This window comes from Peromyscus eremicus, chromosome 1 (genome assembly GCF_949786415.1).
Source record: "Peromyscus eremicus chromosome 1, PerEre_H2_v1, whole genome shotgun sequence".
Lineage (NCBI taxonomy): Eukaryota > Metazoa > Chordata > Mammalia > Rodentia > Cricetidae > Peromyscus > Peromyscus eremicus.
The window spans coordinates 112,735,471-112,750,168 of NC_081416.1; the positions used below are offsets into that span (position 1 = coordinate 112,735,471).

A 14,698-nucleotide genomic window follows, 5' to 3' on the forward strand; every position below is an offset into this window, starting at 1 on the left:
CTAATGAGTATTTTCCATTTTAAAATGAACATTCCTGAACTTTTGAAAAGAGTTTCTCTCAGGTCTTAGCAAAATAATGAAGCACTTTGGAGCAAAGATGCAAAGAAGCAGCCCTGCACTGGAGGCCAAGATACAGAACACCTCCACTGCAACCATAGCCTTGCCCTTGGTGCTGTGGTAGACAGGGAGGAAGGTAACCCAGACACTACAGAATACCAGCATGCTGAATGTCAGGTACTTGGCTTCATTGAATGTGTCAGGCAGATTCCTGGCTAAGAAAGCTACAGTGAAACTTCCCATGGCAATGGAGCCCAAGTATCCCAGAACACAATAGAAGGCAATAATTGACCCTTTGTTACAGACAATCAAAATGTGGTCTTTTTCAAAATGTATGTCAACATCAACAAATGGTGGGGAAGTTCCCAGCCAGATCCCACATAGAATCAATTGAATCACAGTGCAAATTGGAATAATGAAGTTAGGTCCCCCTGACACCAGCAGCCACCTCATCCTTCTACTTGGAGTAGTAACCTTGAAGGCCAGTACTACTGTAATTGTCTTGGCCAAGACAGTAGAAGCAGCCACAGTGAACACCACAGCAAATATGGTCTGCTGCATGAAACATGTGGCCATATTGGGTTGGCCAATGAAGAGCAAGGAGCAGAGAAAGCAAAACATGAGGGAGATGAGTAGAACATAGCTCAGAGCTCGGTTGTTGGCCTTGACTGTGGGAGTGTCCTTGTGTTTCAAAAAGACACCCAGTACAAAAGCTGTGAGAAGAGAAAAACACAGAGCCAAGCAGGCTAAAGACATTCCCAAGAGGTCTTCATAACCCAGGAATGCCACCACTTTTTTAAGACAGTGATTTCCTTGAAGGTTGGCATACTGATCATCAGGGCACTTCACACACTGATCCATGTCTGGTACAGGAATAAGTGTATTATCAGGTTTAATATTTCTTAGTATTTTACAGGACATATTATATTAATGCATTAAAAATATTCTTAAACTAGTCTTATTTTTTGAGGTAGACAGAAAGTTAACTTTTATATTTAAGAATTAATAGCAATGACAAAATCTAATTTTTAATGCACAATTTTGAAAATCTGTCGTTTATATTTATCATTTATACCCATGACATTTTTGTTGCTTGACAGAATTAATTAGTATATATCAGGTTATGGTTTACACAATAAAACACCTTACTGAGTACAATATAGAAACACATATTTATTTTAACAATTCAGTAAATATATAGGATAAAATCATAAAACCATGTTATTCCACAGATATTTTTGTCGTCTATCAGCTGCAAGGCAAGTACTATATATCATTGTCTTTTTGTAACTGCTTGTGCACTGAAACACAAACAACCCCATATATTGCTTAAAAACTGCATGGAAAATGTCAGGGAAAGCAGAAGTTTCATGAACCATTTACCACCTAAATTCTCTACATTTTAAGGTTGTCGTATTTGTTATTAGGTTTATTATGTATTTTGGTAATAAACAGGTTCTACCAGTTTACTAATTTCTGTAATTTTGGATCATAATAGAAAAAATATTTATTGGGAAAATAACATGAAGGATATACTTTCCATATTTTTAAATTAAATTTATTCATTTATTTTACTTCCAGACCACAGTTTCCCTTCCCTTCTCTATTACCATTTCTTCCCCACAGCTCTCCTCTGCACCCCCAATCAATGTCTCCTCTGTTTCTCTTCAGAAAATGGCATGCCTTTCATGGGTACCAAGGAAGCATGGCATATCAAGATGGGGTAGGACTAGGCTCTGCCCCTAAGGGCATAAAAAGGTACACAATTAAGGATAGAAGGAAGAGCTCTCTTCCACCCATGTCATGTAATTTATCACATCATATTTTTCAACTACATTCAATTGAATGGATCAACACAGCAAACTTGAAAGTAATAATATTATTCTAATTATGAGTCATTCCATTCATGACTGTAAATCCTTACCAATTACTTTTGTTCTCTCATATTTTAATATGTGATGTGATCCAAACAATTGAACAAAAATATTCACACTTTATTTTTCTAATAATTTTGTAGTTATTATTTGCTATAAAATATTTTATTTTTATTATTTTAAAATGCACATACACAGTTACCAAATTTTAAAATACTTGTACATTATTTTTATTGTCTTTTACTCTCTGGTTAATATATGTAAAACATAGTTTTTATCAATTTATTTTCTACTTAATATTCCATGAAACTGATTTTCCCATTATTCTCTTGGTCCTCTACAAAATAAGTTTAATATTTCAATGGAATTTTTGGTATGTAAACTCTACATGTACTACATGTTATTGATGTTCAAATTATTTAAAACAATTTACATTCTGGTCTTCAAATTAAAAGAAGAAGCAATTTTATTTTTCTAAGTTAGTGTTATTACTCTCAAAGCCATTAATTCATTTTTTCAGTTACCTATAACATCACTATCAAATGTTCACTGGGTGCCTTGTCACTAAAAAGATATCCCCACCTATTCATTCTGAAAAGTTTACATGAATACTTGTTTTAATATTGAAATATTAAAATAAATGTTTCATTTTGGAATTCTATATGCTACCTAAATAATCACCTGTGGACTAGTCTGCAAATGAAAATACAACCAACCAACTGACAGCATGATCTACCATAGGACACACGAGAAAATACATGCCACTTAATCAGGAAGCATCATCTGTGATCATCTACTAGCTATCACAAATCTCATAGATGCTATGTAAATTATAATGTGCAGCTGCCATGTCTTACAAAAAAGAAATATTTAGATAATTATGAAAGGCTGAATTCCAGGTAAGATAAATGCTACAGTGAAATTTAGTACTCTAAATCAGTTTCCATATGGAACTACTACGTGAACAGGTGCTGGAGTAATGATTCAAAAATGTGTCTCAGGACATGGGTTGTGATGGTGCAGAGGTAGAATTGGTGCTCATTGATTGCATGATGAAATTTATCTTTTCAATTCCCAAAAGGTGTCATTGAGATGACAGAAATTAACTAATCTAATGAATCTGTTGGTATGTTGTATATTTACCTGACATATTGGATATTTCATTTTCTGGGCAAGGGGTACAATCAAAACAGCAGACAGCCTTTCCCTGCTGAGGGGATTTTCTGAATCCTGGACTGCAAGGCACACTGCATATTGAGGAAGGAATCTGAGAAAATCAACAAATGGAATATAACAAAAAAGTCTTATCTACTTGGTAATAGTGATAGAAATTTAGAAGATAGTACTACTGAAAAACATCCTTTTACAAATATGCAAATAAATTTAAAGTAACATTTATTTCATATTGTGTTATATATTGAAGATATATTATGATTTATATAATGATAAACTTATATATATATATATATATATATATATATATATATATATATATATATATAGGTTTTTTGAGACAGGGTTTCTCTGTGTAGCTTTGCTCCTCTCCTGCAACTCACTCTGTACATCAGGCTGGCCTCAAACTCATACAGATCTGCCTACCTCTGCTTCCTGAATGCTGAGATTAATGGCATGGGCCACCACTGCCTGGCTTGTGTATTTATGTTTAATCTATATTTATAGATCTATCATATAAATAGCTACATAGACATATAAATACATAGCTATGATGTTGGAAGACATTGCTGATGGTAAATGTCAAAGCCTCCCCATGGCCTGGCAGCTTATCTCAATAGCTCCATAACATGGGGCTCCCTTCCTCCAGAAACATTTCCTGCACCTACCTGCCCTTATTTTGGGAATGTGCTTGAGCCTGTAGGACTGAAAAGCTGTCTCTAAACCAGATGCTTGTCTCTAAAGTAGATGCTGATCAATCTTTGGCTTGAACTTTGGCACAGATTCCTTCTAGAAGATTTGTGCTAGGAGTTCTGCTATAGGACCCTACTGCCACATATTAAGCATTGTGATCACAATGTGCCACTTAATGCAAATTATCATTTCTCCCCAGGCTCCTCAGTCTTATGTATTCCCTATACTTTAGAATAAAATTGAGCTGATTCATCGAAGTCTGTCTCCTGAAGAGCTGTCTCTGTTCATGCTCATGTGCCATGTGCAAAGCTTTCTGTCAGAGCTACTTGACTTTGCCCTCTCAACCTTGTGGCCAACAAGCAAAGAGGAAAAGAGGACCCCTTACAAATTATGAATATTCACACAACTGAAATAAAATGTGTCCTGAAAGAAAAATCTAGAAATGTGAGAAATAAGTTAGTGACTATATTTGAAAATATTATATCTCAGGAGGGTGCTGAAGGCAACCTTGAGATTTTGGTTACTTATGTTGCGTGTAGAATTGTACAAGTAAGTCCAACAAACCTTACTAAAGTCTATGTTCCACTTTATCATCTCTTCAGATACATACAATTGTTGACCATGTAGCAAATGTTTGGAAAACTTTCCTATTTTCACCTTAAGTCCAAGATTAGGCAAAAAATCAATGCTGTAGTGAATGTCATACTCCACATCTTGGTTTACTTTCTGATTCATGTTCACTTGGTCTCCAACAGGGTTTATAAATTGTATGTTATTCAGGAAATGGACCATCTGAAACATTTATTATTTTAGTTTCAAGTATGCCTCACATTAGAAGAAATAATTAGAAGTATAGATTGCCACTAATTTTCATTAATATGTCTAGAAAGGTGTCTTAATAACAAATACTCATATAGTAGATATAAAAATTCACATAGAGATAACAACAACATTGAGATTTGGAAATACTAGCTTCTCACTGATATTAGTTATTTAACACTAGCCCACCTGAATGATATTCCTGGAGAGCAGAAAGATAGTACCCATATTATTTCTTATAAATGTTACCAAGTAGTTAGCTATGGAATTGAAGTTTTTATTATGTTAAAAATGTGGAAAAAATGCTTGCTGTTATTTAGGATCTATCCACTTAATTGCTCACCAACTTTTTGATCACTTAAAAAGACATTAAGTTTCTTGTTGGCTTTTATGTTTTCATGAGAAAGAACTCCATTTTTATTTCAAATATTAAAAACATGCATATCTGAATGAAGTATTATGGGAAACACTCTTGGCATAGATCATTAATAACTGTCTGAGTATCAGTGTTGGCTGGATTAAGGCCTATAAACAATAAATTTCCCATGATATTCTGTCTAAGGGTATACAAATTATTGTATAGAATAGAAATGATCCTGAAATTCTTATATAGAACCTACATCATCCATTATGGAATTATATTTATGACATTACATTACATTCATTAGAATACAAATTACCTGCCAGGAGTCAAATTCCAGTTTTTCCCCAGAATACTTTGGCAATGTATCTGCTTCTTGTAGCAGCATCTCATGGAGTGCATGGGCCACAGCATGCACAGTATTGTATAGGACATAACCAGTAATACTCACAGACACTTCGAAACAGTGCCGGAATAACCAGTGATGTCGTTTTTCTATTGAGCAATTCTTAAGGTTCATGGAATTAAATGAAGTCAGAGAACAATTAAAATTAATCCACCATAATTTGGCAGAGGAAACTGGATTGGTAAAAGTGGAATCATGTGCTGTCTCAATAAATTTTTGAAAACCAGATAATTCAGAAACATGAAGTAAAAATATAAAAGTCCCATAGAAGGAATCAAGAAGGAATCTGTCATTATGTGTAATCATATCCCACTGTGAAGTAGTGACCCAGATCCTCTGAAGGTTGGCTACTCTGTAGAATCTAAGGTTAAGTTGCAGATGAGAGTCTTTGTCGCCATAAATGACAACAACTTTAGCTGATGATGTTGTGATCTCATTATAATAAATATTTACATTTTTCTGGAATAATATTTTATCTTCCATGACAATATGCACAAAGGCTAAGCAAGCACTGTTTCTTTGCATCTCTCTTCTCAATTCTGAGAGAAATTCAAGTCCTAGGTCATCATCTGAAATGATTGCTCCAACCCAGTTCCATCTGAAATATACCATCAAAGACACCATGGACAAAGCCAGAGAAGTGTCTTTAGGAGCCATCTGGTAGAGATGTGGAAACTGTTCACGGCTGCTCAGGAGAGGATGAAATGGTCCATAGTAAAGCTGAATGTCATAGAACAGACAATTAATTGAAGAATGTGGAATACATAGTGATCAGTCTAAAACTAATGTGTTCATCATAAGCTGGAAATATTAGGGCATGTGGATTTTCATCTCATTATTAAATCTTATGTAATTTCTTGTGAATATGTAAAAAAGTACAGATGAGCTAAGTCTGCTACTGATATACTTCAAATTTCTCTTTTTCCTTGGTTCAATGTATGCTAAAATGCTGGTATGTATCAATCCTTTCTGATTATATATGCTTTGAATTCTATGCATCAAAATACACATATACATACTTTTTTTCTTTAATCAGCCTCAGTATGTGAAAAACAGGATGAATGAAGCCAATGCTTCATTGAAACTAACTCACCTATCCTTACCTCTGGTCTATTTGTGATGTACAGGAGTGGTCCAAGTATAGCAGAAGATAACCATATTGGACCTGTAAGTACGATTAAATATCTTTTCTGATTTATACAACAGTAGTTAGGAATCAGTTCACCTATTTTTGTGGATAAACTATTCATTCTCCAATCATCCAGGAGGCTACATTCAACTTTAACCAACAGAGAAATATTGGGTAGAATATGAGGGTCATTGTTGATATTTTCAAGAGCAAAATAAAGAGACAAAATCAAGTGCATATTCTTATATGTCAACCTGAATAGAGAGGAAAGAGATCATTAGAGATTATGACACAAACATGATAATATTAAATTAAACTAATAGTTTTTATGTATTTAATGCTTGTTTTTTCCCATTGTTATGATGACACAAGTCCTGTTACTGTGCTGTATGAGAATATGAGATTTCTGGAATTATGGAAGGATTCCTCAATGTTTAGGAGGTGTATATCACTCATGTGGGTTGCTTTGATTTTGAACTTTCTTGCAGTTTTATTCCTTTGCGTGTGAGCACAGTGAAAAGAAGGTACCAGAAGACATTTAATCTGCTCATTCCTTTATTGTAGAATTATAGTAAATAACATAAATGGAAACTAGGTGGATATTATGTTCTACCCAGATTGTGATAGATTTTTACAAAGAAGCAACCATTGACAAGGCTCTGAATTAGTTGTGATTATAAGGAATGGATAACAAAATATATCTATCAGTATCACTGATATCTCTGAGAATCTTTAAATTTATAAGCAATATAGATAGCATAATTATATTTACTTTTTCTCTTTATTTTGTGCACCTTTGTCCTTTACCATTCCATTTGATGTTCTATACTCTTCAGTGATATGTTATTTTTTATAACAATGACCATTTATTATGAAGAGTATGCCCTCTTCACATGAGCCCTTGCTGTGGGATGTCTTTTGTATGCTGTGAATATGTGTTGCTCTGATTAGTTGATAAATGAAGCTGTTTGGCATATGTCAAGTCATGTTATAGCTAGGTGGGCAATTGAAGAGAGAGACAGGAAGAAGAAAGGCAGAGAGGAAGAGACACTATACTGCTGTCCAGAGAGCAACATGTAATGGCATACAGGTAAAGAAACGGAACACATGGCGACATACAGATTAATGGAAATTGGCTGAGTTTAGCTATAAAAGCTAGCTAGCAAGAAAATTGAGTCAAAGGTCATGGCCATACACTTCATAATTAATATAAGTCTCTGTGTGTTTAGTTGGGTCTCAGTGGCTGTGGGACCATGCAAGAAACCAGAAAACTGCCAGATACAGGCCCTCAGGTTCATGATGAGCAATTTAGTTTATATCTGTTCATCTGAACATGCTAGTCTTGTTTCTAGATTCCTGTTGCTTTGTGCTAATTATCAAAACATTGTCCTTCTCTAATATCTTAACTTTTAATCTCTATGCAGATCCTCTGATATCAATAGTGGAGAGGGTGAGTGAACTGGCTTTCATCACTAATCATATTGGTGAACATCTTAACTGTCAGTATAGAGCCTTCATCCCATAACTGATGGAAGCAGATGCAGAGATCCACAGCCAAGTACCAGGCCGAGCTCTAGAGTTCACTTGAAGACCAAGAAAAGAGGGATTCCTTGAGTAAGGGGCATCAAAATCATGATGAAGAAACATACAGAGACTACAAGTGGGAACTCATAAACTGCAGTTCAATAGCTGTTGATCCTCCATACAACTGGCCTAGTCCCTCTGCATAGGTGAGGCAGTTGTGTAGCTTGATCTGCTTAAAGGATCCCCTGTTAGTGGGATCATGATGTATATGTTGGCTTTTTGGAACCCAGTACCTCTGGTGGGACATCTTACACAGCCTTGGTGCAGGGGGAGTGGCTTGGACCTGCCTTAGCTGAATGTACCAGGCTCTGCTGACTCTGCATGGGAGGTCTTAACCTTGGAGGAGGTGGAAATGTGTGGTGGGTTAAGGGAGAATGCTGGGGGGTGGGAGGAGAGAGGGGAGGGGGATTTGTGGTTGGTATGTGAAATGAATAATGAATTTCTTACTAAGAAAAAAAGAAAATCATATACAACAATTAGTTAATAATTTGTCTCATCTTCTTTTTTCCTTAGATTGTTTCAACCATTGTTTCCTCTCATGTGCATTCTCTTGCTTTAGGACAATGTCCCGTATCTGAGTGCACTAGTCTATTCTGTTGCTCTACAGCTAGTATTCAATTGAATGAATAGTATATTTGCCCTAGAATTTGTGGTTCTAATGCTTGAATAATTTCACTCTGAAGTTTTCTATTCTTTTATTTCTTAAACTTTTCTGTTTGATTCAAAAATAACTAAGTCTGAAATGTTTTTTAGTACTCTGCCATTTTGGATGGATTTTATTGATGTATGGTATTTCCAGATTTAAATTTGGATTCTCTAGTTCAAAAATGAAGTTACTATTGTGTAATATTAATATCTAAAATTACTAAAATCCACTTTTCCAAATACAGTTTCAGAATTTGTAATTGTTTTTCTTATGGATTCAAGTCATCAATTTCCATGAACTCTTACTATTCATTCCTTTTTATTTAAAGGTTTCTATATTACATCTATGACATTAGTAATTTACATACTTTTAAAAAAATCATTTTCCAAGTAACATCACCAGTATCTCCACATTTCCTGTTATGACTGATCACCAGTGCTCAATTTTCTTTTTAATCTGTGGACAATCTGAAGTATATCCAAGTATTATTTCCCCTTCAATTCACCACATTGCCTTCTGCTCCAAGGCATGGATGTGATAAGGTATTGTCAAACTTGAACACTGTTAGTTTTCATGATGAAAATTTTGTTACTGCCATTTGTTTATAAGCTAAAGAAAATTCCTTTAATGTCAGAATTTTTATTGGTTATTCCTACTGGGAGAATCCTCATTTCTTATTTTTTTCCATTCCTCTGTGTTTTTGTAGGTGCCTCTTGCTTTATTCAAAGTCATGAATTTGCTGATTTATTTAAACCCTTTATACATATATAACAGAAATAATCTAGACACAAATCTCATTCACCACAGAAAAAAATGTCCAAGTATAGATAAATATAAGCCATTAATACAGTCTTGAAAAGTAAGACTCAGTTTTATTTAAGAGTATGACCCATAGTGGAACATTCATTGCCCAGTGGAAGGACTCATGTGCAAAATTAATCAGAAGCACAAATTATAATTAATGGGTTAATAAAAAAGAGTAGTGAAAGAGAGGGACAAATGACATCACAATGCATTATACCAAACTCTTAATCAACTAATAAAAATTGTACCTAATGCAATTAGCTTCAAATCATGACAGTTTTATAGATGTTCACAATTTTGGAGATTTAACTTTATGTGAATGCAGTTCGATTGATATTCCTGGCAACAGTATGCATCCAGGTTGGAAAGAGTGAAGGCCAAAGCATTTACATAATGTCTTGATAAACAAGAGAAAATAGTAGAAAATAAACTAGGATTCTACAATTCCAATAGAATATTTTATCCCCATATCAAGTGTGCCACATATAAACAGTGTTCAAGAATTTTAGTGACCTCAAATCAAATCTATAGTAATTCTTAATATATAAAGAAATAAAATACAGTCTCCCAGCCTTAATTGGACCAAGAGAGCCTTCATCCAGTAATAGATGGAAGCAGATGCAGAGATCCACAACTAAGCACCAGACTGAGCTCCAGGAGTGCAGTCGAACAGAGGGAAGAGGGATCAGATGAGCAAGGGGGGTCAAGATCATGATGGGGAAATCTGCAGAGACAACTGAACCAAGCTCAAAGGAGCTCATGAATTTTGGACAGCTGTGGAACCTGCATGGAACCAGACTGGACCCTCTACGTACCAGAGACAGTTATGTAGCTGGGTCTGTTTGAAGGGCCACTGACAGTGTGATCAGGGTCTCTCCCTGGTGAGTGACCTAACGTTCTGGATCTTATTACCTATGGTCAGACATCTTGTTCACCCTTGATACAGCAGGGAGAGGTTTGGTTCTGCCTCAGCTGAATATACTGGGCTTAGCTGTTTCCACATGGGAGAACTTACCCTGTTGGAAGAGGGGATGAGAGATAGGGGAGGGAAGGCCAGGGTGAGGGGGGGGGAATTGGAGGAGGATTGAGAGGGGTATCTGTGGTTGGTATATAAAATGAATAAAAAATAAGAAAAAAAGAAACAAAATATATACAATAAACTACCCTTTCTGTCATCAATCAATCCAATCACAACTTCTAATGAATAACTGAAGCCACACTGAAAAGAGCCTCTGATTAGTTACAGACATATTATGTGTGTCATAAAAGGAGTTGGAATATGTGAAATCTGATTCATTATATTACACACAATAAATACTGATTCAACTCTGAAATAACCTAGGCAGACTGGTCAACCAATAATCATTTTTAGTGATTGCATTTTGAAAAATGTGGATGCCAAATATTGGTCTGGTATAATGATTCAATTTAATTCAAGTTTAAAATAAACTCATAGCAAACATTTCATTTTAACACTATAATTTGTCACAATATCAATTACTAATGTTCTACAAGGCCCATAAAAAGAAACAATGACTAGAATTATCACATATTGATATAAGCTACAATAAAACTTGGAACATGTTTACTACAAACACATGAATAATCACATGAACATTTCTTCTGGGATCCAATACAAATCAAATTCAAATGACATTTACCTAAATCATAAGTTATCTTTGAAATGAAAGGTGTTAAAAAAAAGAGAATGTTAGAGAGTGTTTCATGCAATTTTAGATTATACAATTGAGGGATAAATACACTGATTTCAAAGATGATTTAGCAAATTATGAAAGCTAAAAGTTTGAAGTTGCTTATGAACCACAAAGGGCAAAAATGTTTTAAATTAAGTGTGTAAGATATAGGGTTTTCTGACAACAATATAAAATATCATAAAATACCATTAATAATTATTTAGGTAGAATGCCTATTTATAACACAAAAAATTTAAACAGGATAAACATTTGAAATATATATGAATATATACTGTTTGTATAATTTGTATATATGTATATATGTGTGTATTTATACACACACACACACACATATATATATATATATATATATAAAATTACCTGTATTATACTTGTGTTTTAGAAAGGCATAGTTTATTCCCTTCACTATAAAATTAGATCTCAATTCAATGTGACAAAGGAACATGTAGGTAACTTTTCTACAAATTTTTTATTTCTACAACATCATTTTCTTTATCAACAATTATATTCTTTTTAATGATAGAACCTTCCCAATACTAGTAAAAAATGATACAACCTATATGCTGTGTTAACATAACATATGAACAGAGATAACATGTGTAGACACATTCTTCTATGATATTTTATGTGATAATTATATACTTCAAAGTGTATTAGATAATTCAATGCCTTTTTGAATGAATGTTCATTTACATGTAGAAAATCATGGATACAATCAGTATCATTTAGCAACTTCTGTATCTCTGTTGTTTTTATGCCTACATAACCCTTTTCTTGCCTTAACAAACATTCCAGTAATCTTACCTAGAGAGATCACATCACTGAGGAGTGTTTAGCCATAAGCTGATTAAATATACGAACCAATAAAAGGGAATTGCAAGTTCTCATCTCTACTTCAAAGAAGACAGTTTTCCTCCAACTTCAAGAACTCTAGTGACTGGTAGAGATATAACAAAACTGTGCCTAACTTGAGTGAAGATTTTCTCATTCAAGCTGTACTGAATCTCCTCTAAGATATCTTTTAAAATTTGTTTGGTATTTTGGAATCCTGAGTCATCACTCTCTTGCTTCCTTTCACTGTGAAAATTGCTATGTCAATGTAAAAAATATGTGATGTCACTTAATGTCATTCCTTATTGTCCTTCATTGCTATGACTATGTTTTACACTGAGACCAGTTTTATTGATGTTTTTCATTATTTCCTTAATCTCCTTGAAAATTTCTCTCATCTACACCGTGATCCCAAACATAATCCTCTGCTATGAATTTCGTTCTTCCATATGTTATTAATGAATGAATACAACTTTTGTCTCAAATATTAAAACTTCATTGTGGTATTCCTCACAGAGAGTACAATGCCCACCTTGTACTATGTTTATTACCAGATATTTAGAATGTTACTTGTGACAATTTGCTTAGCATGCTACAGGAGTCATTGCTACAATTATCCAAACCAAATGTAGAATCCAGTACACATCACTAATCCATTTTAAATTATGGTCAAATATACTAATCTATAGTGTGCTGTACATATTCCCACAATACATAAACATACTCTTTATAATTGGGAGAAAGGAATAGAGAAAAAATGTGGAATAAGTGCCAGAGATTAAAGTTATGAAGCAGGGAATCAAGACATAAAAATATAAAATCAATAGTAAGAAAAGTTACCAAATTTGTGAGTTTAATAGATTTCTTTCAAATTGTGGCATCTACTATAGACAACTATTTTCATTCTATCACTTGACAAGGGAAATACAAAGTCAATATTTACAGTGACATACTATAGTTGAGCTTTCCTTTGGGCTGCCATCTCAAAAAAAAAACCTGACACAGAGATTTATTAATTAAAAAAGCTCAGCCTTAACTTAGGCTTATTTCTAACTAGCTCTTATAACTTAAATTAACCCATTTCTGTTAATTTGCTTTCCACCTCGTGGCTTTATAACCCTATCTCTGTACTGCCAATCTTGCTTGCTCTGCATCTCCTGGAATCTCTGCCTTCTTTCCAGCATTCTGCCTACCCAAAAATCCTACCTAGACATTTTGGACATTTTGCTTTTTATTAAACCAGAGTGATACATCCTCACAACATACCCTCTTTATCAAGTACAAAAACTGTCTCCTGAAGTTGTATAGATGGTGGTTATACATGAACAACATGGAATTTAAAAGAAAAAAAACACTACTGACATTGCCATTAAAAAGAAATCTGGCTGTACATGTTCTCAACTGAAATAAAATTTAATGCAAAGAATAAAATTATCACACTGAATGATTTTTATGTTTTTATGCTTGATTTCAGCTGCAGGAGTCCTATAGCACAGCAGTTTTGAAATGATAACATAAACAACATTTGAATAAAAATGCAGCATTCTTTTAAGAAATGTACCCATGAAGCATTTAAGAAATACTAAAGACCTCTAGTCACAGGAATTGGACATTCCATCATGATGGAAAAAACACTAGCATAACATCTACAGAAAAATTTACTCAGCCTCAAAGAAATGGACTCCTGTCATTGTCTTGGATTATGTTTCTTGGAAACATCGCTTAGTAAAATACAGTGGTATTGTCCAATATAAAGGAAATTTCTCTAGTAGAAATATAGACAGGTTCTATCATTCACCTTCCAGCCTAAAAATAATATGACTCTAAAGAGATGAATCAGAGAACCATTAAATCACCTGAAATAGGGTATTAATCAGCATAAAAAATAAATTTTGGTCATGTCCTAGATAGGAAGGTAGGGCAAAACATACAGAAAACATGGATATGACATTTTGGCCATACTTGGGCCTTCAAAGTATTTATATTGATGATCAATCAAAAACAAATAAATGAAAGACACTTACTTCTTAGCTAGATTCCTGGTTATATGTTCATTCTTAATGTGACCATGCTTTGTGTAAATAGAAAAAAAACAATCAGTGTCTTTATCTTCACCCCAGGTATCTGAATCTTTAAGCCTCAAAAAACACCTGGGACCCATCAAACTGCAGAAAAGGAAGGAGAGCCTCAGGACCAAGAAGAAAAACGTCAAATAGAACATCTTTACAATGTCACCAAGACTGGAACCAAGGCAAAGTGCAATAAGCAGAGTTTCACAGAAAACCACGTTTCAAACGTGCCTGTACACACATGTGTGTCTTTTTCTGCTGTAGTAGTTAGAAGTGTATTTTGGTTTCCTAATATAATTCTTCTCAGCTTATTATTCTCTGGAGAACTCTTAAACATTCTCAGCTTCAGGGTCTGCATCTGAGTTAATGCGCTCAGGTGCAAGAAAATTTCATTAATTTTATTTAAGTAATCATCTTCATTTCCACATTCCTGTGATTCCATCCACATCAGCAGACATGAAGGCCCCCGGTTAGATTCATCCTGAGATATCTATGCAACCACCCTAATCCACATGATCTCTTTTCTTATCAACATGT

The 14,698-nt window shown here is 34.2% G+C and overlaps 1 protein-coding gene across 1 annotated transcript; it reads right to left on the reverse strand.

The window, feature by feature from the left end:
• LOC131902236 (vomeronasal type-2 receptor 116-like) lies at positions 1 to 14,316 on the reverse strand. The gene is made up of 6 exons (XM_059253269.1): positions 14,117 to 14,316; positions 6,487 to 6,766; positions 5,297 to 6,103; positions 4,362 to 4,589; positions 3,075 to 3,198; positions 1 to 920 (listed from the first exon to the last, which is right to left on the reverse strand). Exons 1-6 carry the CDS (start codon positions 14,311 to 14,313, stop codon positions 1 to 3), a joined length of 2,556 nt encoding a protein of 851 aa, XP_059109252.1. The 5' UTR covers positions 14,314 to 14,316.
• Between the last annotated feature and the right edge of the window lie 382 nt (positions 14,317 to 14,698).